This window comes from Copadichromis virginalis, linkage group LG3 (assembly GCF_057382275.1).
Source record: "Copadichromis virginalis isolate Kocher_CV1m ecotype Utaka linkage group LG3, C_Virginalis_male_GT1.1, whole genome shotgun sequence".
Classification (NCBI taxonomy): Eukaryota; Metazoa; Chordata; class Actinopteri; order Cichliformes; family Cichlidae; genus Copadichromis; species Copadichromis virginalis.
In genome coordinates this window covers 23047827-23072997 of record NC_140620.1, presented here as the reverse complement: position 1 = coordinate 23072997, position 25171 = coordinate 23047827, and the positions used below count along the sequence as shown (strand labels likewise).

General features: G+C 37.7%; 2 protein-coding genes across 2 annotated transcripts; both read left to right on the top strand.

Annotated features, from left to right (window-relative positions):
- Positions 1 to 4685: 4685 nt before the first annotated feature.
- On the top strand, positions 4686 to 9656 carry LOC146713488 (Fc receptor-like protein 5). The gene is made up of 8 exons (XM_085438284.1): positions 4686 to 4716; positions 4935 to 4994; positions 5358 to 5624; positions 5963 to 6214; positions 8249 to 8407; positions 8452 to 8496; positions 9379 to 9444; positions 9634 to 9656. Exons 1-8 carry the CDS (start codon positions 4686 to 4688, stop codon positions 9654 to 9656), a joined length of 903 nt encoding a protein of 300 aa, XP_085294410.1.
- A 6510-nt stretch (positions 9657 to 16166) lies between these two features.
- LOC146713487 (Fc receptor-like protein 5) lies at positions 16167 to 23944 on the top strand. Its single transcript, XM_085448377.1, has 7 exons — positions 16167 to 16248; positions 16475 to 16534; positions 16919 to 17185; positions 17406 to 17651; positions 17925 to 18049; positions 18492 to 18577; positions 22748 to 23944. Exons 1-7 carry the CDS (start codon positions 16218 to 16220, stop codon positions 22758 to 22760), a joined length of 828 nt encoding a protein of 275 aa, XP_085304503.1. The 5' UTR covers positions 16167 to 16217; the 3' UTR covers positions 22761 to 23944.
- Positions 23945 to 25171: the final 1227 nt, after the last annotated feature.

Genomic DNA, 25171 nt, shown 5'->3' with positions numbered 1-25171 from the left:
TGGCTCAGCATGTTTTTACATACTTATCTAGCTGTTGGTAAAGTTTGTACTCTGTAGTCATTACAGTAAGAAAAGCCATGACGGATCTGGCTTTAAGAAATTTTTGCTCACATTAAACAAAATTAAAATCTACTGTTATTTAGTATTAAACTGTTGCTTAGTAAAATGTTAAGTTGGCCAATAAAGAGTGGTATATACCCACTTTACTAGCTTCACTTCCTTCCCTAAAGGGATGCTGAACTTAATAAAGGTAATCCATCAGCCCACGGGAAGAAAACAGAGAACAGATGCCAAACCTTGAGTTCCCAGCCCAAGCAAAATTGTGTCTTTTTTGTGGCTTCTCCAGGATGTTAATGTCAACTAGTGTGCTGTGTCTTGTTAATGAGAAGAGGTGTTAAGATGTTTTTATAGAGTGTTGATCAGGTCACACCCACTGGGGCCTGAACAGGGGACTTCTGTGGTGTCTGCCACCTGGAGTTATCAGAGGATCATTGGGTTCTGCGCTTTGCAGGGTGGTGCTTCAGTGGATTAAGTTTTTTTCCAAAATGGTTTTCTGTAAAGCTTGGAGGGTGGGTGAACATCCTTGGGCTCTTTGGTGTTTGTTGTTCAAGCAGTTTTGCACTGTAGTATGGCAGAAATCTCTTGCATGGTTGGGTGTTGCCCTATTAGCAATGCTTTGCGTATAGTCTGCAGTGGTCACATAATTGGTAGTTGTCACATAATCATGAATACCATAATCTAAGGTTTTCCACAAGGGCGTTATGATGGTAAAAAAAAAAAAAATGGCCTGTATTTATATAGCGCTTTACTAGTCCCTAAGGACCCCAAAGCGCTTTACATATCCAGTCATCCACCCATTCACACACACATTCACACACTGATGTTATTTCAGGTAACTAAGTAACTCACTGAACTTCTCTGTGCTTTCAGTGTTGTGAATTATTGGCATGTAGTGGTATCAAAAAGAAACAAAAGACAGTGTAAACAAGGTTGACACTGTCTTTACAGGTTTAGCAGCTGGGAAAGACAATAAATTTATAAAAGGCCCCAAAGTTCATAGGACAATTCTTTTTGAGTTCTGACACAGGTGTTTGTAAGTTTATATAAGTTTATATACTGTTCATTTAGTAGTTAACCTTCTGTTAGTTTGAGCCAGCCCACTGTCTGGTCACTTCATCCAGTTAGTAAGGTGGGCCGCTTTAGTGTCAAATGATCAGTGTTGGTGATTCCTGTGGGATGTGATGTGTGTGTGAATGATAAGTGAGTATTAACCTGAGTTGTATTTTGCCTTTGTTTGTGTTGATGCTATAATATATTTACCATTTAAGAGCTAATGTAGTTAAGAGTTGGAGCGGTACAGGCAGTGTTGGGGAGTAACGGAATACATGTACCGGTGTTACGCATTTAAAGTACAAAATATGAGTAACTATATTCCGTTACAGTTACTGTTTAGAAGTGGTAATCAGAATACGGTTTGTTGAAATAAATAGAATGCACAACGGTCATTTCCTGTTTCATATGTTAGACTATCCCCTCTCTGTGCATTCTCCAGTTTGGCACGTACAGGGATTCTGATGCGTCGGGTCCGCGCTTTGTGTTCACGTCTTTTTGCACAAGATTCTGAGCTGCAAGTTTTGTCTCCCTCCAACCAAAATTCACTGAACCAGCAGCAAAATAAGTTGCAAACTACGCTTCACATTTGATAAATGTCGTCATTAATTCCCTCTTAATTTTGCTGTTTTGCTTCCACCACGATAAAATCACACTTCATGCACTTCAAGCTCTCTCTCTGTGTCCCATATCAAATCTTTGTTTTCAGCATTATTCATCATTCACTTGCTACCCTCCAGTCTACCATTGTCTTTTTTTTTTTTTTTTACTTGAATGTCCTCAGACAACAAAGCCTAATTTCTGCTGTTCAATACTGAAGAAATGTATACTTTTTAAAATTATGCAATATTGCAGAACATTTTTAAGGTTATCTGCTATAAAAAGCCAGGCCAGGAAAATCTCCTTCATGTTTTTCTGTGTTTTATCCTCAGTTATAGTATTTCTGACTGTCTGAGGCAAAATTCAATCAAATCTCGTGAATCAGAATCAAATGGATTATAGAAATCAGTGATGATACCCTGCCCTAGTGAGTAGCCTAGACCCGAGAGAAGTGGATGTAGCTGTGGGTAATAAGAAAGGTTGAAAACAACTATTGATAAATTTTTTGTTATTAATCTCAAGCCTGAAGCAATCTAAGCCACATGGATACTTGTCAAACTTCTCGCAGGCCCACACACTAGCCAAACCCTCCTTTTCAATTTGCGATTAGCAGTGATGGGAATAACTGCGTTACAAGTAACAGCATTACTAACGGCGTTACTTTTTTCAGTTATGAATAATCTAACTAATTACTATTTCTATCCTTACAACACCATTACAGTTACTAATAAGAAAAGGTCATGTTATACAGCCGTATTTCGCACATGACTATTGTAAAATGTTTAGCTGATTTTAGAGTTTAGAAATGTGTTAACATAGAATGTAGAACTATTGTAGAGACACTGCCCTTAAAGTAATAAAGGCTCACTGTGTCGAGAACTTAGGAGTAGATTGTAGGAGGCCTCTCCCCCACTGAGTGGAAATTCCCCAGAGGATGTTTTAGGGTGGGGGTCTCAACATTTGTAACTGTGGTCTGGAAGTGAGAGGGGTTTTATGACCTCTAGGGAGTTACCTACACCCACAGTGTTTTAACTGTTACACACACACATCCACACGCACACTCACTCATGTGCACTCACACATACACACAGGTATGCGTACACAGTCACACACGAGCACTCACATAGACACATGGGAACGCGCACATGTAGGCATTCATGTGCTCGTGCACATAGACACAGACACAGAGTTTGCAGCACACCATGGGGGTTTTATGATGGGGACGCCTCTATAAAGCTGGCTGTAACGAACAAAGGGGTGAAAATTTTTGCAGAGGGACACCGGCCTCGTCTTCCCTTCTAGAAGTGCATGCTTAAATGAAGATGAATAAAGATGAATAAAGATTTTGTGAAAATGACTACTGAGTCCGGTGCCATCTCTGGATGCTCGAAGAATAAAAAGAACCGGGGTAAAACTGATTTCCTAACACTATGAAAGGCGGAAGAGGAAGTAGTTCCTTTGAATGTAGACAATCCGAACGTTATAGTTTCTTTCAGTGTTCCTGTTAATGATAAACTACAAATTTACTCTAAATTACTAAAATATCGATATTTTAATGTGAGAATCGATTCTAGAACATAAATGATTGGTATCAGAGGAATCGATATTTCAGGATTGATGGAGTTTGTACGTGCTTTGTCTTTAGGGGCCACCACATATATTTATATATAAACATATATAAATATAACCACTTTTTTCCATTAGTAATTCATTTTGTGCATAATTTTATATTATTGTTAATAATAAATTAATTAAAGCAATAAAACAATCCGAAAGAGCCGGTTCTCTAAAAAGAGCTGGAAATTCCGTCACTATCTGTCTCGCTAGCTTGCGCTGCCCTCAGTGGATCTGCGCTCGACAGCAGTGTTGCCAACTCCTCAGTAAGGAAAATCGCTATTGGCTGTCCTAAAAGTCGCTAGAAGTTGCTAAATGACATCATCGCCTAATTTGCATAATTGGTCATGCTAATGTAATTGTAACCTACATTGTTGGAGAGAGAAATAACATCGTGGAAGAGACATAAAGTGAGTCAAAAATGTACTAAATGCAGTTAGAATTTATTTAGAACTACAAATTAAATTTATTTTAGCAATTATTGTTTTTTAATGTCACAATTCCAACCCTGCTCCTTTAACCAGGGCTGGACCGGTAAAAGTGACCCGAAATAGGCGCTCTGGTGGAGTTACTTTGTGTGTGTGTGTGTGTTTATAAGTAGTTTTAAACCTTGTGATCCACAAAACAGCAACAACAGTAAAAGAAGAACTGACTGCGTTACAGTCAGTGCGGGAGCAGCGGCTTCATGCGCGATTCATTTGCAGTTTGAACACATAGGTGTGCACATCTCCTGCCCTCATAGCAGCTGGGGGAGGACCATCCTCCGCCTCTGAGCGCTTTGGCACGGGCGAAGTGCCCACGGCAGCGCCGCTGCTTGTTGAGAGTAAGAGCGATACGCGCTATCACGTCAAAAAGTTGTCATAAATAAGTCTCCAATAATACCAGAAAAAGTCACCAGATTTGTCGCTAGTCGCTTTTTAAAAAAAAAGTCGCTAAGGGGGTCTGAAAACTCGCTAAATATAGCGACAAAGTCGCTAAATTGGCAACACTGCTCGACAGTGCAGCCTAGGCGGATAAGTCGAACGCAGGGAGCTCTCAACACAGACAGCCTCGTCAGAAGAAAAGTTGATACAATAAATTTAAAAAAAGTTGTATTTTTGATACATATGCGTACCGAACCGAAAGCACTGTATCGAACGGTTCAATACCGATACATGTATTGTTGCACCCCGATTATATATAATTGATAAAAAATGAAATTCAATAAATACAACGGCATAAAGCAGGCTACAGGAAGATGCAATCACATGTGACTGAAATGGAACCCTGTTGGGCCTCAGTCACCACAGGAAGAGGAAGTTCTTACAAGAGGATATATCCTCAGTTCAGTCTGATGCTCATGCACTCAGCACCAAGACAACATGGAGGTCAGATTTCCCACCATCAGACTCTGTGAGTACTGACCTTGTCTGTTTATAAAAAAAAGATATTGAGTCTGCAACAGAGAAAGTGCATGCAAGGGAAATTAATATATCCAAAATGCACCCACATATTTGCATGTACTCATTTTGGACATGTGAAAATGCTCACTAATAAATGCATAGGACTTATTAGTAATGATGGCCAAAAAACATGTTAAATATTAAAACTGTTATTCTCAATCTGTTCAGTGATGAATGTTCTGTTGCTGCTGGTTATAGTAGCTGAATCCAGTGATTCTCAAGCATATAGTAAGTTTAAGTCTTTTTTACGTATTTTTAACTCTGTGTGTGTTTGTGTGTGTAGGTGTGTAATAAATTTTATATATCTTTTAACAATATTTAGTTTCTGAAACTACTGCAGTTGTTATTTTCCAGCTAAAATAGAGCTATAATACAGCTCTAAAACACTTCTGAAATAACCACTTGCATATGTTTATTTACTATTTTGTTGAAATTATTATTTTGAAATTAACTGAAGCCACTTCACTTTCTCCAATTCATTATTTAAGCACAGAAAATGTATAGAGAGAGAGAGAGAGAGAGAGAGAGAGAGAGAGATTTCCTGCTGCTAGATATTTTCAAAAAGAGTCTTTATTTGATTTTCTGTCTCAGATTCAGGTTTTCCTCAAGTTGTTCCAAACAGGCAGCAGTTCTTTCAATCAGAGGCTGTCACTATCAGCTGTGAACGGCTAAATGGGCTGACTGGATGGAGAGTGATGAAAAAGATAAATGGAGATGTTAGAACATGTGCTTCAACCTGGGAAACAACGATTGGACCTTGCAAAATTATTAATGCATATCCATCAACTGACAGTGGAGAATACTGGTGTGAACATCGAGGAATACAAAAAAGCAACTCTGTCAACATCACTGTAACTGGTATGTACATAGAAAAAAATCCTAAATTATAAGTTGACATTTATTCCATCAACAATTTTTTTTAAAAATTCTGTTCAGTACATCACTTACAGCAATAGATGGTGTCATATTTGGTACTGTTGTACCATGGTAGTTTTAATATCACACACACACACACACACACACACACACACACACACACAAGCTGCAAGTGCATTGTAATAAGCAGAAAAAGCATATATTTGACACAGATGTTTACTTAAAAATGATGTGAGCTATTATGTCATGACTGTTGACCATGACTATTGTGTAAAATTCCCTTTTTACACAAAATAACTGCCATATTTTCTGCCATTTAGATTTAGAGAGTCATGTGATCCTGGAGATTCCTGTCTATCCTGTGATGCAGGGAGAAAATGTGAGCTTACATTGTAGAAAAAAGGATGCAAACTCCAGCTACACTGCAAAATTCTATAAAAATGGCATCTCCATTGGGAGCAGCTCATCAGGAAACATAATGGCTCCCACTGTATCCAAATCTGATGAAGGACTTTACAAATGTAGTATTGCTGATGCTGGAGAATCACCAGAGAGCTGGCTTAGTGTTGCAGGTAAGATGCATCAATATTTTCTAACTAAAAAGATTTAAAATTGTCCTAACAAAGTTTGTATGGTCTACGATGACGATATCCCCTATGCAAAGTGATGTTAGACTGATGCTACTGCTAAATTAACTGTATATGTATAAATCGATATCATTTGAAAGCTTTAGTGCTTAATGTGTATATATTGGTGTTTGTCAAAAAAAACTAAAAACAATAATAAAAAGAAGCACATGTGCAAGAACCTTGTCTTTAAAATTGTTATTTTTTAAATAGAAGAGATTCAATTTAAAAAAAAAAGAGTCTTTATTGGATTTTGTGTCTCAGATTTAGGTTTTCCTCAAGTTCTTCCAAACAGACAGCAGTTCTTTCAAGGAGAACCTATCACTATCAGCTGTGAAGGGCTAAATGGGCGGACTGGATGGAGAGTGATGAAAAAGATAAATGGAGATATTAGAATATGTGCTTCAACCTGGGAAACATTGATTGGATCTTGCAATATTTGTAATGCATATCCTTCAACTGACAGTGGAGAATACTGGTGTGAACATGGAGAAATACAAAAAAGCAACTCTGTCAACATCACTGTATCTGGTATGTACATGGGAAAAAATATGCGTTATATTACATATTACTATATATTTAGTCAATCAAATCTGTTTGGTTTATCACATACAGTAACTATTTAAAATCTTAATATAAAATGTGTAACAGTAGGTGGACATTCGGTAAGGCTGCACTTTTTGCTGCGATCTCGTATAGAAAACTATTCTGCGCGTATTTAAAACAGGTTAGCGGCTCTGAACTGTAGTAAAGGGAACTCTGGCTAAAACTTCGGGTTCTGTGTCAGGCTTGTAGCTGAAAACTAGCTTTACTTTGTTGTCTGCGTCAACTTTGCTAGCGAGAGACAGAGAGAGGCGTTGAAAGGGTGGAAAACAGGAGGAAAATACGAACACAGTGTACAATCGAGTCTTAATAGCTTACTTACAACTAGACACTTGGGCACTCTTTTTGGCTGCAGTGGTTATTATCATATTTAGATGCTTCCATTTCCGGTTTCTGGTTGGTGATAACTCGCAAACTTCGACTCTCCTTTTTCTCCCTCCCTCGCGCTCACAGACACATAACGCTGCAAGTAGAGCTGACATGGGCCGCAAGATTGAAACACAGACATTAGAGCCTCTTAAAGTGTTTTGTTTGGGTTTCCACCGGCATGGAATTACCAGGATAGGGCATAGCCTAACATATTAAACAGGAAATGACGTTGTGTAATCCATTTATTTCAACAAAGTAACTGTATTCTGAATATCACCTTTTTAAACGGTAACTGTAACGGAATACAGTTACTCATATTTTGTATTTTAAATACGTAACGGCGGTACATGTATTCCGTTACTCCCGAACACTGATATATATAAATACAAATATATATATAGATAGATAAACATGAACATATCCACTGTGCAAAGTGACATCAGAGTGGTACTTTCATTTGTCATTTTTGGACATCCAGTTTTTGTCCACTGAGAAGTTGTTTTGTAACACAAGGCAAGATCTTTTTTTCGACATCTACTAAACATCTGGTGTTGACATCCATAGGACTTCTGTGCATAGGCTATTTGTAGTCCAAATGTGGTCGTTGTAGACATCTTTTCTGCAACATCTTTTTTTAAAATTGCTTTTATACCCCTTCTGTAGTCCCTGTTTTGTCTTTTTTATTAGCTTAGGTTAAGTTTTATTTAGATTTGTTTACACCTTTGTATGCATCTCCAGTTATCATCTGCAGCTCAGCCAAATCTTTGGAAAATTATCTGGAACAGCGTGCACCTTCCCAAAGAGGACTAAATCATATTGGGTGTACATAATTGTACTGAATAGGATTTGTTTGCGTTTTTACATGAAATAAATATATAAATATTTAGATTAAATTACAACATCATTTCTGCTGTATGTTTCACCAGGAGTCTACAGGAAACTTGACTGAAAGATTGACAACATCTCTTTAATAATTTCTAATACACAGTGCAATTATCTTTCTGGCAGGTCATCCTACAGTGCCTTACTTCAAGTTCTATCTGGTGCTCTACACTGGTTTAAGTCTTTTATTGGTGGTTATTCTGCTCATACTGGCAGGACTGTTTCAACATCATAAACATCAACAAACCATCAGAAGTCACACGAAAGAAATGTCTTTGACACCAGGTATGCTGACATCAAAAGATGAACTTTTATTTTATAACAATAAGATTGCTTAGTGATTTCTGGTGGCCATCCCTCTTCTGCACAAACAGGTGAGGAAGGCCAACATCTGTTTAAGAATAAAAACCATTTACTTCAAATCTGCAGGATCATGGAAATCTGAAACACAGCCCTTTAGTAAATAATGTTCCCTTCCCCTAATGTTAGCCCGCAACATGATAATATTTGTAGTAACTGATAGAGATAAAAACCTTCAGAGTCGTAAGATCTAAGTAATATATGTGTTAAGTTTGGTTATTTTAGTAAGATTCAATTTAAAGCTTTTTCAACTTATTGACCAAAAAACAACAACAAAACATTTTCATTATCATTTCAGTTTTGCTATTTCTCTTTCATTTACCTATCTTCACTTTGAGATTATTATCATATAGAGAAAGTGCTTTAATACTCAATAACATGAGTATGTTCAATTAGGGATGGGTGCAATACAACAGGACAAAATGTATGTGTCTATCGCTTGAACGTCTTAATTTTTTAAATTATTATTAATGACATTTTAGACTTTTTTTCCCCAGTGCACACTGATGGCATTGACAGTTTTAATTCTGTTATTTAGTGTTCCCTTGTTTATCGCGTGAGTTAAGTTCCAAAAATAATCTGCTATAGGTGAGATCCGCAAAGTAGCCAAATTTATTTTTTACAATTATTATAGATGTTTTAAGGCTATAAAACCCCTCACTTCAGAGTCACACTGCTACCAGTCGAAGATTTATGTAAATATGACAAATAAATAAGATGAAACTGCAGAAAAATAATATTCTGATGTAAGAGTGACATTATTTTCTTCTGATTGTCAGATTTTCCTAAGATTTTAAATTAGACCTAAAAATTACAGTGAATAGCAAATATTGTTCATCATCACTGATGTTGCTGTGGTCATCTGTCCTCTCACTCCGGCTGTATCTCTCCATTAGATGATGACACATTATATTCTAAAGCCATTTACACCACCTTACGCCCGGGTGAGACTGAACTCAAAGGTGAGATTAACTTTGATTAATAAATCTTTAACTGTTGCATTCAGATAATCTGTAATATGTGATGTGTGGTAAATATTAAATACAAAACATATATAATGGTTAATGGCAAAAGGTTCATGGTTGTTTAGTAGCTGCCCTGTGACGTTAACATTGGTGTGTAATATGAACAACTAATTGTGTATCTCACAGGTCACAAAAAGAGAGCTGACTGAAGACAAAATCACATCTGAGTGAAAGTGAAGTTGATGAAGTAATCCAAATTCATCACATATTATTGCAATTTAACAAGTTGTATATCATCTGCTGGGTTTGGTGTGAATGTCAGTGTGTACAATGTAATGTCCAATGTATATTCAGAAATAGCTAGCTGTCAAATGTGGCTGATGTACTTATAAAGTTCACATGCTAACAAAAACTTCTGTCTGTTATTTACATGTTTAATTTAAAACACTTGTTGCTTCTGCTCTTTTTGCTTGTGCATGAATGGCGTTATAAAAAAACAAACAGCTGATGAAGCTCTTTCCTTTTAAACAGCAGGTACTCACTGTGGTCAACCATAAATGTATATGTGTCGCATTGCTTTGTTTTCTGAAACAGATGAACCAAATTTATGGTAAGCAGTGAAGTATGTATAACTGCACAATTTGGTACTGAGCATGTCTCTACATAAAATCTTATATAGTGCACAGGCTACATAAGCTGTGGCTGATGTCATACTGCAGCAGCAGCTATTCAGAAAAGTTACAGAAAATAGATTAAAACATTTAGCTTTGATATATTTGTTATCACTCCTAACATGAAATTGATCTCTGTCTTTGTCTCGCAGCCTGTATCTGTTTGTCACAGGTATCTGTGTCACAGTTTATAACGAATGTGTAAAGTACCAATAAAGTTCACATGCTGTCTGTTATGTAGGATTCTAAATGAAACTATTTGTTTCTTGTAATCTTTTTTCTGAACGCCGTTCAAAAGAAAAGAGCTGCTGCATCTCAGTTCTTCTGCACAGCAATTATTGGTTTTTTTTAATGTAACAGTTCCAACCCTGCTCCTTTACCCGGGCTTGGACCGGCAAGTGACCCGAAATAGGCGCTCTGGTGGAGTTACTTTGTGTGTGTGTGTGTGTTTATAAGTAGTTTTAAACCTTGTGATCCACAAAACAGCATAAGAGTAAAAGAAGAACTGACTGCGTTACAGCACCCGCTGCTTGTTGAGAGTAAAAGCGATATGCGCTTTCACGTCTTTTTTTAGCAACTTTCTTTAGAAAAAAAGTCGCTAAGGGGTCTGAAAACTCGCTAAGTTGGCAACACTGTCTCCGCCGGCGAGTGAAAAAAGAAAAAGAAAAAACACCCCTTCCCTATTGGTGTGAGTTTACCATGTCAGCCAATCAAAAAAAATGATATGGCAACATGTGACATTTGGTTGTTTAGGGAGAGGGGGAAGTTTTTAGGAGTGACACCCGCAAAGGAAAGCAGGCCAGCGAAACAGAGAGAGAGCGAGTTTTCATATGTGAGACATTAGTGACGTTTAGCGTGTTTGGAGGCTGTAGTTAGTGTGTTGTGCAATTATTGTTTTGTATTGTGTGTCAGTTATACTGCTGAATTTCACATTTTCTCCAAAAAAAGCCGTCAAAGGCAGATTCCAGTGTAAACGCTGTTCCCACATGGAAAACTGGACTGATGCACCTCCTGCTGTCAGACCTGCAGGGTTTAGGCCTGTGGTGTTCTCCTCTGTCTTATACTGAACACAAACTATTTTTCTGGACTGGCACAAATAATTTGTGTGCCTTCTTATTTGATGCAGCACACCTGATTGTTCTGTAAATAGATTTAAATGGCTATATAAAGGCCTGAGGCCTTGGCTGCATTTCCAGGTAAATAGTACCATATAACTTTGTTGTTTGCAAAACTTGTGCATAATTTTTAGAAATGTACAATTTCTATTTGCATTTCAAGTTGTGAAAATGATTCATTAAACATGTTTGTGGGTTTTACAGTAAGAAATATAACTGTTTTCTACTCGGATTTTGAATTCTTTGTCTGAATTTAGGTCAACTGTGCTAATATAGTATACTAAAATGAAAAAATAACTCAAATTTCAGATATTTGAGGTTGTGCTGAAAATAATGATATCAAACAAGGCAAGAAAAACATATTTTAAAGGTGAAATATAGAGGTAAAATCAAAAGTATTTGTATATACATGCCTATATGTACATTATGCAAATGCATAATTCTTTATTTTTGTTGAGCATATTTCTTTTTTGTAGTTTCACAAGTTCTGGGAAAGCACTGTAAGATATACATTGGTGAAGACAAACAAGTAAACAGCCCTCAACTTTATTTCACGTCTGACTCATCATTCAACACTTTCAGTGCCTGCATATGTTTAGCTATCTGTCACTTCGTGTACCAGAACCACGCACGCAGGGGACAGAATAAACTGTTTTATGAAACTTTAAGCCAAATATCACACAACTATGTGAACCCGAAAGACAGTATGTAATATGTGCCTTAGTGTGTTGAAAGTAAGTAAAGAAAATAATCTCTGCTCTTGCTCTTGATGAAGGCGGTCGCACTTTTCTCCTCTCCTCCTCCTCCTCTCCCGTAGCTTCCCTGCTTAGCCTCTTATGTCCTTGTCTAGTCTTGTGTTTTTTGTATTACTTTTCCCTGGAACACTCTCTCACAGTCTGTTCTCTAAAACCTAAAAGAGGAATTATGGATTTGATCAACTGGTCTCTGAATGCAATTGACACCCCTTCTCAACGAGAAGTCTGGGCTTTGGTGAGCCTGACTGCTGAAGATATCTACCTATTCGGAACCGTGATAACAGGGTTCTTGCTGATCGGAGCTGGCTTGGCCCTGGCTTATCGAAGAATGAAGGAAGCGGAACCAGCTGTTCAAACCCCCACAAGGCTGCCCGCTGGGATTGAAATGATGGGACGAGGCGTGAGTTTCTCAAAATGGGCTCATTGAGTGCAGCACGGAGAAGATCTTGGAGAACGCACGGCTGCCGTGAATACTCAGAACAAGACCTCTGAGTGAAAAACTGGATTACATCTGGAGGGGCTAGCTCGAATAACACCTTTGAGCGCAAATTAGATCACATCTTGGGGAAGTGCACTGCGGTCGTGAGTTCTCAGAACCTGCTCTTTGAGCAAAAAGAACGACAACATCACGGAACGTAAGTTTGGATAACATCATAGAAAGCTCACGGCTCTCCAACGGGAGATTGAGAGACCAGTGTTGGACTATTAGAACAGCTTTGAAATTCATATGAGCTGTTCGAACTAAAGTAAAAAGCACCATCACTTCATGCAGATACCCTCTTGGCGCCAGCTGCGGCCTCAAGGCTGGAGCTGAACAAAACACCCTGATAACAACTGTGTTTAGACTGTTCTTCCCATTCCATGCAAGGCCACCTGGGTTGGCTGGAAGACTGTTTACTTAGCCTAGCAGGGCAAAGGACACTGTCTCAGCTGAACTCTGGACACGCACACACATACATATACACTGATATGCACACACTCATCCCCCCTCCCTTTCCAAACGCCTTCGACGCTTATTCCCTTCCGATGCTGACGGTGGATCAAGGAGACCAGCACACAGGCTGCAGGCCCGGATGTACTGTCTAAATCGGCTGTCTCTCACCCTTTACCCACCCCTGTTGCTTGTCATGTGTTTCTTTGGTGTATTAAGTTTTTTCGTGTGCTATGTGCAGAGGTGTTTTTTTCTGTTCTCAAACTGATCTCCCTGTTGGAGCTCAGTCTGGGGGGAGTTATTTTTTTCTCCTTCTCTTTCCTCATGTGGTGCATTTTCCATTGTTATACCTCTCTGACCTGTCTTCCCCATGTGATGTTTTGTGTCATATATGTATGGTTGGAGGGTAAGATGGCGCCGCCATTGCGTGCAACAGGTCAGCAGCCTTATGAAATTATGAAATTTCGCCTTGTGGGACTAATAAAGGTATATCAAATCAAATCAAAATAATGAATTCAATCTTAAAATGTGGATATTATAATTATTATTTAGACATAAGTTCTGTTTTCTGAGGTCAAAAAGTATATAAGTGCCAGCTACAAGGAGAGATAGAGAGGTATATTAAGAGCCTCACCATACATCCCCTATTGAGGCCCTGCATACCAGCATAAAGGCATAGCTGAGTATCACGATATCAAGTTTGAGCTGTCTCTGAAGACATGGACTACTTTGATGTACTGACACTGTACCTGGCTCCACTAAAGTACAACCCTCAGGGGACTTTTTTAAGACTGCTTATACTAAAAACAGACATTCCTGCAAAGCATGATGGGATAGAAACATTTGTGTGCACATGCTTAAAAAGAAAACTGAACAAGTCAGGGTCTGTGAATGATTTCAGTGAGCATAAAATAAAAAGTTGTATTTACGAATGTTGTAGTTACTTCAAACTTAATGTTTGATTATAAACGTTGTATTAACAGGAGTGCAACTCTGCTTTGTTCTGGATTTGCACCTATAATAAAATAAATCCAGTTTGTGCTAGAAGAATTGTATTATCCATTCATAAACAAAGTGGTTTTAGCTCAAAATATGTGTTTGAGTGGGTAATTAACAAATACAAATTCCAGTTCAGTTGATGACCACAGACCATAGTGAAGAAGCTTCTCCTATGCTGCCATCTAGTGTTTACCGCTGACATTGCTGCAGGTGATGAGGAGAATGAACAAATTGTTTAGTGCAACCAGAAAATGCCACAACAACTGCAGACTTCTTAAAACTCCACCGTCTGTGGGTGCCTGAGTGAGCAAGTTTGTACATACTCATGTAGCTGTTGGTAAAGTTACTCTGCAAATCTGGCAAAACTTAAGCTTTTGCAAAACTTAGGATTTACTCTTATTCATCAGAATTATCATAATTACATTAGAACTTTGAACTTTTGAATTGTTATTGAACATTTGCTTACACAGCAAAATTAGGTTGCACCACAGAGGTGCACAAATAAAGAAAACAATATACAAAAAAGGAAGAACAATATAAGAACACTATATACACAATTTGTGAGTTACAGGAAGCATTGTGTGGGTGTACAAGGGCATGTGTACATATAATAAATAATAAATAAGGCTGGAAGGGCTATGGTCATTGAAGATAGGGATGGAAGTTGCAAATCTGCCAAAATATTGCACAGGAAATGGCAGCAACATAATCAATAGCAGTGAGAGAATGATTGTACGGGGGAGGTCTGCTCACACTCTTAATTTGCATTACACTGAAACTGTTGCTTACCAAAATGTCAAGTTGCCCAATAAAGACTGGTATATACTCACTCAACTGGCCTACCTTCCTGCTTAAATGGATGTTAAAGTAAACAAAGGTGATACATCAGTTAACATGTTTCTAGAGGGTGTCCATCAGGTCAAACCCACTGGGGCCTAAACAGGGGACTTCTATGGTGTGTGCCACCAGGAGTTATCAGGATCATTTGGGTTCTGTGCATTACGCAGTGGGGCTTCAGTGCATTAAGTGTTTTCCACAGTGGATTTCTGCAGTGCTTGAAGGGTCGGTGAACACCTTCGGTGCTTTGTTGTGCTTCATCAAGCAGTTTTGCAATATGATATGGGGGAAATCTCTTGCATGGTTGGCAATGCCTTGTGCATAGTCTGCCGTGTTCACATAATTGGTAGATGTCACAAGAATGTTATGATGTTATTCCAGGGATCTAAGTAACTCACTGAACTTGTCTGTGATTTCAGTGTTGTATTCATCTACTATTCATCTTCATAGAAAAGCCATCCTAGCTACTGAACATTGCTGTTATGGGTTGCATCCTTCTCCTATATGCTCTTCCAGGCCGTCTCCAGCCTTGGTGATGCTGTCCTCATGTTGCCCCCTTGCCACTGAGAGTACACCTTGGATGGTTCTGTGGAGACCAGCTGGTTTATTCTCCTGCCCTTTGTCTCTCTGGTGTGTCTCTTCAAGTGAGTCTTTACTTGTGCAACTTTCTGCAGCTTCAATAGCTCTGATGCTACCTTTATCTTGGCCTCCATGCACCATATATATATATATACAGTGGGATGCAAAAGTTTGGGCAACCTTGTTAATAATCATGATTTTCCTGTATAAATCGTTGGTTGTTACAATAAAAAAAATGTCAGTTTTGATATGATAAAGGAGACACACACACAGTGATATTTGAGAAGTGAAATGAAGTTTATTGGATTTACAGAAAGTGTCCAATAATTGTTTCAACAAAATCAGGCAGGTGCAGAAATTTGGGCACCACAAAAAAAGAAATGAAATCAATATTTATATCAATACACACACACACATATATATATATATATGTATATATATATATGTATATATATATGTATATGTGTGTGTGTGTGTGTATTGATATAAATATTGATTTCATTTCTTTTTTTAAATGTATTCTTTTATATTCTTATATATTCCTGTCTATTCTTTTATATTCTTTTATATATATATATTCTTATATATATATATATATATATATATATATATATATATATATATATATATATATATATATATATATATATATATATATATATATGTGTGTGTGTGTGTGTGTGTGTGTGTGTGTGTGTGTGTGTGTGTGTGTGTGAGAAAGGGCTAAAACAAATAGTAGGCTGCAGAGAGACGCTACCACTTGTGACTGAAGTGGAACCCTGTTGGGCCTCAGTCACCACAGAAACAGAGGAAGAGGAAGTTCTGACAAAAAATATATATCTTCAGTTCAGTCTGACACTCACACAGTCAGCAGCAAGGCAACATGGAGGTCAGATTTCCCACCATCAGACTCTGTGAGTACTGACCTTGTCTGTTTATAAAAAAAAAAGATATTGAGTCAGCAACAGAGAAAATGAACACAAGGGAAATTAATATATCCAAAATGCACCCATATATTTCAATGTATTCATTTTGCACATTTGTAACTGCTCACTAATAAATGCATAGGACCTATTACTACTGATGGAGAAAAAATGAAAACATGTTAAACATTAAAACTGTCATTCTCAATCTTTTCAGTGAGGAATGTTCTGACTCTGTTGGTTATGGTAGTCGAATACAGTGATTCTCAAACATACTGTAAGTTTCTTTTAAAAAAAATTTGTGTGGATTTTTAGGTGTGTGGCTGCATGTTTGTATAATAGTGTGTGTAATAGATTTAATATATCTGTTAACAATCTGAAATTATTGTAAATTACTGCAGTTATTATTTTCTAGATAAAAATAGAGATACTACATAAACCTCTGAAACAGTTGCATATCTATATTTACCATAACAGTAAATATATATATGCATAAATGTTTATCATTTGAAAGCTTACATGCTTAATGTGTATACTTTTGTCTTTGTCTGAAAAAGTAAAAAACAACAACAATAAGAAGGCGCACATGTGCATTAACCTTAAGTTTAAGACTATTTTGTTCAAATTGAAAAATGAGTCTTTATTGGATTTTGTGTCTCAGATTCAGGTTTTCCTCAAGTTGTTCCGAACAGACAGCAGTTCTTTCAAACAGAGCCTATCACTATCAGCTGTGAAGGGCTAAATGGGCTGACTGGATGGAGAGTGATGAAAAAGACAAAAGGAGATGTTAGAAGATGTGCTTCATTCTGGAAAACACCCACTGGACCTTGCAATATTATTAATGCATATACATCAACAGACAGTGGAGAATACTGGTGTGAACATGGAGAAATACAAAAAAGCAACTCTGTCAACATCACTGTAACTGGTATGCACATAAAAAAACTTATTTAGTCCATTTGTATTCTAGGTTTTCATTGGCAGTAAGTGATAATTTTTCTTCAGAAAATGCATCGTAACCTTAATAAAATAACACACACACACACACATATATATATATATGTATGTATATATATGTATGTATAATTTAAACAGAAAACACTTTTACAGACAAAATAACTGTCGTATTTCCTGCCATTTAAATTTAGAGGGTCATGTAATTCTGGAAAGTCCTGTCTATCCTGTGATCGAGGGAGAAAATGTGGCCTTGCATTGTAGAAAAAAGGATTCAACCTCCAACTACACTGCAAAATTCTATAAAAATAGCATCTCCATTGGGAGCAGCTCATCAGGAAACATAATGATTCCGACTGTATCCAAATCTGATGGAGGACTCTACAAATGTAGTATTGTCGATACTGGAGACTCACCAGAGAGCTGGCTTAACATCAAAGGTGCGCTATACCTGTGATACTTTTGTTTTAATTTTGTTTTAGCTGAAACTAATTATCAGACACCTGATAATACCTACAACTGTAGCATTTTGAGACTCAAGGCTTTCTAAAGTCAGATTTTGTAAAGAAAAACATATTTTTTTAATGTGATATTGACTGTTGGTTTTTCCTAGCTGGTTTTAATTGTTAATGTGGTTTACGTAACCTTTAGAATATTGTAAATGAAAATATATTTGATTCAACTGTTGAATAAGAATCACATTTCATTTCAAGGACATGGGCTTTCTCAACCCACCGGACTTATTGTGCTGCGCTCCCTTGGTCTCATGTGTTTGTTGGTGACTTGTCTTCTGTCGGTGGGACTGCCACGATATTGGAAACATAAACTGTCATTAGAGGTACTCAAACAGAAAAATAAAGTTTTATAAATTTTACATTTACATTTTAACTGTTCAGTTATAACAGACATCCTTCGTTAATAACCTTGACACAGTGCTAGTACATCCACAACTAACTTTTTTTTGACAAAATTTCTGTTTTACTGCTTAATTAGTTACTTTAGGGAAAACTTTATTGATATCTACCTCATAATTGTCAATGTTCATAACCAACCAACAACAATGATTAACACTTTTTTCATTGTCTCCACAGACACCATATGCAATTCAACTTTATTTTTTACAATTATTATAGATGTTGTAAGGCTGTACACTTTTCTTACAAAGGCATGAACATTTTCACACTTTTTCCTCTTGTTTAAAAACTCTCAAAGTTCAAACCTTTGTAGAAAAATAAGTCCAGTATTATAGAATGAAACCAAAGATCAAACCCTGTTTTCAGGTCCAGAACATGGGAATAGAGCAGCTGCCAGAGAATTCAACATCAATGAATCAATGGTACAGAAGTAGAGGAAGCAAGAACAATGAGTTGAGTACAGTTTTACTTATCTGACTGTTTTGGTTCGTTTAATGCACCTTATAATTCGGTGTGCCTTATGGTCCGAAAAATACTGCGGCTTTGACCTTCCTTTAGTCTTTCCCGAAGTCCAACTTTTTTGTGCAATGGTCAGCATCTTCCTCTGCCTTTTGGGTGCAAAAGGTTTCATCGACATAGTTTTTGTTGGAAATTGCACACAAAAAATTTGCGAAACAGCAAGGCCGCGAGAGGTGAAACACGTTATAGCGAGGGACCACTGTACATAGAACTAAACATTAAATCACATCTCCTCTCAGTTATAGTTTCTGTTAATCCTGATGATCAGACTGCTCTAATGTGAAAACCAGAAAATGGTTTTGTAGAACATGTTTTAATGTTTGTTCCTTTTAAGATTGTCGGAGAGTGTCTTCTGAGAGAATACAAGTGTTCATAAGCATTTTAGAATCAGACCTAGAAATGCACAGATAAAAATGACAACATGAATCCCTCAACAACAATGTTACACCATCTAAGCTAGCAAAGTCTTTACTAATTATGTAAGATGGTCATTTTATAAATAATGGCATATATAAAATGGAAGACTGCATTTGAACCTTTGCTTTTTCACATGTTGCTTGAATGCTCTCTGGTGTGAAACAGTTTGTCTATCTAAATCGTTAATAAATTTGACAGAAAACTGAATCATTTTATACATTTGTGTATAAATCTAAAATAACAAAATCAAACATATGAATGCTAGATCAAGCCAATGCAATCTAAATTCTAGTTATTACATTATCAACACACAAAAAACAAACAAACAATAATTAATAAAAAAAATTAATGCGTTGTGACTAGACATCATGAAGTGTAATTTGTAGAAACAATAAACTGGTAAGTTAAAAATTAAGGCACAACTTTTAATTTGAGGGTGAAAGCTATAATTCACTAGGGCAGTTCCCTAGTGGATGTTTCCAGTATGTCACTGACTTGTCTTTAGAACTTAATTCAGAATCAGAATACTTTATTGATCCCTGGGGGAAATTATTTTTTGTTACAGTGCTGCATTTTAAACCAACATTAAGACAAGACAGACAAGACACTAACTAAGAATAGTACAATATATACATATATATACATACATAATCAGAATCAGAATCAGAATCAGAATACTTTATTGATCCCTGGGGGAAATTATTTTTTGTTACAGTGCTCCATTTTAAACCAACATTAAGACAAGACAGACAATACGCTAACTAAGAATAGTACAATATATACATATATATACATACATACATACATAAGTCACTTATAAATAAATATTTGGAAAAGAAACATGTGTAGTTGTAGCAGCAAACAGTGTGTTAAGTGGATGCGTTGTACAGGGAGATGGCCACAGGCAGGAAAGATTTCCTGTGTCGTTCAGTGGTGCTTTTCAGTAATCTCAGTCTCTCACTGAACGTGCTCCTGTGACTGACCAACATGTCATGGAGTGGGTGGGAGGTGTTATCCAACATTGTCTTTATCTTGGACAGCATCCGCCTCTCCGACACCACCTTGAGGGAGTCCAGCTCCATCCCCACAACATTGCTGGCCTTACGGATCAGTTTATTAAGTCTGTTGGCATCTGCGACCCTCAGCCTGCTCCCCCAGCATGCAACAGCATAGAGGATCGCACTGGCCACCACAGACTCATAGAAAATCCTCAGCATTTTCTGGCAGATGTTGAAGGACCTCAGTCGCCTCAAAAAATAGAGACGACTCTGGCCCTTCCTGTAAAGTGCTGTGGTACAGGGAGATGGCCACAGGCAGGAAAGATTTCCTGTGTCGTTCCTGTCTTTCTCAACTTAAAGAAGAGAAAGACAATTATTTTTACATTTTGAACCAGCATGCAGATCTTAACTGTTTGAAAAACATTTTTCTACAAATGCTCCTGAAAAGTTATATAAGCTAATGTGAGTTTTTGTAGATGTCTGATTATTTTATTTTGTTACACTTTATTCAGGAAACTTTTTGTAAGAGCAGCAGCCTAATCAGAGAAGCCCAGACCTCCTTCTACCAAGCCACCTTCTCTAGCTTGACCATGGGAACACCAAGGCATTCTCAGACTAGTGACAGATTATACAGTCTCTCCTGGTTCTGCCCCAGAGCGTCCTCTGGGTGGGGCATGTCAGGACACCTCCACAAGAGGCATCCTTGTCAGATGCCTCATCCACTTGAACTGGCTCCTTTCAATATGAAGGAGTAGTGGCTCTACTCTGAGCCAATCCTGGATGATTTAAGTCCTTATCCTAACTTGGAAGAAGCCAACCACCCTTCCATGAAAGCTCGTGTATCCGTGATCTTGCTCTTTTGGTCACTACCCAGAACTCATCACCAAAGGTGGGGTGTAGAGTGAGCAGCAAATCGAGAGCTTCACTTTTACACTCAGCTCTCTTTTCACTACAAAGCTGCAGTCACAGCACCAATTTGTCTCAGTCTACCAATCTCCCGCTCTCCTCTTCCCTCACTCATGAACCAAAAGATACTTAAACTCATTGGATGTCTGATTATAATTCCCGCTGCTTCACACTTGGCTGCTAACTACTCCAGCACGAACTGGAGACGACCACATGATGAAGCCAACAGAACCACATTACAGTGGTCCCTCATTTATCGCGGGAGTTTTAAAAATAACCCGCGATAGGTGAAATCTGCGTGGCCAAGTAGCAAGCTTTATTTTTTAATTATTATTATTTTAATTATTATTGTATTTTAAGGCTATAAGCTGTAAAACCCCTCACTACACACTTCATACACTTTTCTCAGACAGACAATTGAAAATTTTCTCCCTTGTTTAAACACACTCACATGTCAGACCTCCGTAGAAAAATAAGTCCAGACCCTGTTTTCAGGTCCAGAACATGGGAATAGAGCAGCTGCGAGAGAATTCAACATAATGAATGGTAAATGGCCTGCATTTGTATAGCGCTTTTTCTAGTCCTTAAGAACCCCAAAGCGCTTCACACTACATTCAGTCATTCACCCATTCATTCACACACTGGCAGCTGCCCTGGGGCACACTGACAGAGGCGAGGCTGCCGGACACTGGCGCCACCGGGCCCTCTGACCACCACCAGTAGGCAAACACGGGGTTAGTATCTTGCGCAAGCCAGATACTAACATGCAGCCAGGAGGCAGCCTGGGATCGAACCACCGACCTTCTGATTAGTGGCTGACCTGCTCTGCCACCTGAGCTACAGCCAGGTGGCAGACTCAATGGTATGGAAGTAAAGAAAGCAAGAAGAATGAGTTGAGTGAGATTTGACTTATCTGACTGTTTTGTTTCGCTTAATGCGCCTTATAATCCGGTGTCCCAGAAGTCCAACTTTTTGTGCGATGGTTAGCATCCTCCTCTGCCTTTTAGGGCTACCACAGGTGCCTTTGACTGTGCAAAAAATTTAGTCGATATTATTTTTGTTGGGCAGAAAACTTACAAACATACAGTTGTGCACTTCAGAGTCACACTTCTAACAATTGAAGTTTTATGTAAATTTCACGCATTCTGTTCTGTACAGGAGACACGGCACAGAGGAGATTGATTGACCATGGTTTACAGCCAATCAGGACGCAGAACACAATGCGCTTTAAAAATAAAATAAAAAAATAGGGCATGCAAAATTGCACTAAAAAAAAATCCACGAAACAGCCACGATAGGCGAGCCATGTTTTAGAGAGGGACCACTGTATCTGCAAAAATCAAATGCGAGATCCTGAGACCAACCAAGTCGAAGTCTTCTGCCATTTGTTTAGGCCTCAAAATTCTGTCCTTAAAAATATACACAGAATCACTGACAAGGTCTAGTCCCAGAGGAATCCACCACCCACTGGGAATGAGTTCAACTTATTGCTGACAATGTGGTCCAAGCTTTTGCAATGGTTTTATAAGGACCGAATGTCTCGTACTGTAACGGGCCAGAAAACCCAGACTGAAGCACCTCCTACAGAAAACTACAAGCGACACAGTCGAATGGCTTCTCCAAGTTCACAAAGCATATGTAGACTAGTTGGGCTAACCTTCATGCACACTCACATATCCTCTAAAGGGTAAAGAGCTGGTCCAATGTTCTGCGATTGGGATGAAAACTGCATTGTTCCTCTTGTATCTGAGATTCAATTAATGGACTAATTCTCTTTTCCAGCAGCCTGGCCTGATCTGCCAATCCAGAGGTACCGCCCGATTTCCATGGAACATTGGATGTTGTAGAGCTGTCTTGGTTGACACGCCTCTACAGAGCATTCAGGAACACTGTGCGAGTCTAATCCAGACCAAAGGCTCTGCCATCAAGGATTTGTGTACTGCCTGTGTGACCTCACCCCAGAGTGGATGAGTCATCTACCTTATTTCCATACTGTGCTCTATAGAAGACAGATCATTGAACTTTAGGAGGGCCTCAAGTATTCCTCCCACCCCCTGACAATATCCTTAGTTGGGCATCAGCAGCACTCCACCTGCACTATACACATGTGGGTTTACCACCACTTTCCCTTCCTGATGGCTTACCAGAATCAGTTCGGGGCAGCCTGAAAGACATCATAGACCCTGGGATCCCTGGTACACACAAATCCCTCCATTTCATTTCATTCTATTAATTTCTTTTTCAGGGATCATGTACAAGCAGAAGAAAACACTGACTGAATGACAGATAGCCAAATAAAACTTTGTATTCATTATGATTAACTGTCAGTGACTTTGTAACGCAGTATAAGCAGAACAGTTAAGAGAACAGTTAAAAGTCATGTAACCGTAAACAGTAAAACAAGAACATGTCCCAAGGCATGATGGGAAATAACTAGCTGCTCCCCCAACATGCCAAAATATGATTATTTGCTTGCAGGGCACCAGGAGAGATGAGTCCTCCATCACAGATGGTGTGGTAAGTGAAAATGGTCACCTGCAGGTTACAGCTCATTGGATCTCCAACTCACATTCAGTGCCACTGTACTTAAGGGAAGTTAAAGACTTTCTTCTGCGCTTACATTTGGATCGCCTAAACCCATGACAGTCATTCCGGCATTAATACCAGGACTGGAAACAATCCATTCTTAAAATATTACAACATACCAGCTTCTGTGTTTGAATGCAAAACAAATGTCTTGTTTAAACCAGAGACTGCACTTGTGACAGAACAATAAGTATATTTTATTTTGATTATGTAAGTAATGTAACTTGCAAAACAAAGTTGTGTAAAGCCTAAGCTTAGTTTCAGAATAATTAAATATGAGACTTTGTTTCACTGTAAGATTGTAACAATATAATTTTTTGTTGTTCAGCAGAACAGTGTCCAGTATGTTGGCTGATATACTTTTTTGCATTTGAAAATGAAAGTTGGACTGATTTTAACACAATTACAAGAAGTGTTGTTAATTATTCTTTTTGAATCACAAATTGTTTCTAATTTAGTAGAACTTTGAGTGTTTGTCAGTGGGTAAACAATTAGTATTGACCAGTCTGAAACATCAAGTTATTCTTAATACTGCATACTTGCAAAGAAAAAGTTGCCTAACTGTCATCTCAAGTAAGCGTTACTCAATTTTGTTTGAGGCAATGAGTTTGCATAGTTTTGTTTTTTTGTTTTTTGTAGTTCTGGGAACTAATTAAATTTTACAGTGAATAAATGGAAATATTGTTAGGTAAGTGCATTAGTAAAGCAATAATCATTTATATATGTATCTGTTTTTCATAACTCAGTGGATCAAAAGGATAAAAGTTAACACAGGCTACATAGTTATGTTTAAATTTTGTTTTAATTATTGTATACATGATTATTATATCATCTCACACTCTAAAAAATGTTTTGTCAGCTCAATTTTAAAAATTTGTTGCAACAATTTACAATCAGCTTTTAAGTAATAAGCGTTGTATATTATTAAGTAAATCCAGCTATTATTTTTCAGCTTTGGCTAACTCAGCTGGTTAAACCAACCAGTATTATTTACTTTGAGATCTAAAAGCATAGTTACGTTTAAGCAACCTAATGTTAATTTAGATTTTCTGGTAATATTGAGTAACTTTTCTGCAAAAATAAGAAAAAACAAACAATGCAAGACATTTTCCAAGTAATGCACTTCTGTGTCATAGAACATAAATCAAACATTACAGCAGCCATTGAATTATGAATGAGTGGGCAAAACAATAATGTATTTCATTACAATCCCTCCACAAACAACGTCAGTAACAAAAGAAAATGTAGCATGTTCATTACCTGGACAAGGCACATTTAGTGAATCAGAAGCTAAAACATACCAATTCACTGTTTTCCTCACTCTACAATGGAGTCTTCTAATTCTGCAAGACTGAACACACCAGGCAATCAACAGAGTATAGTGTATTAATAGCTGGGAAACAAGCAGAGCAGTGGGGCCTGATTACCGACTTTGAGAACCATTATAAAGATTTGTAAAGGCATATTAAATAAAGTGGTCAATAAATATATAAAGTCTTCCAAATTACAATAATTTTAAGCCATGCCCTTCTAAAATGCAATTGTTTTTTGCAAATCTGCTTATTATGTTAAACTTTAACTTATCAACTTGGTAAATATTACAGAATCAAGGAAATGACA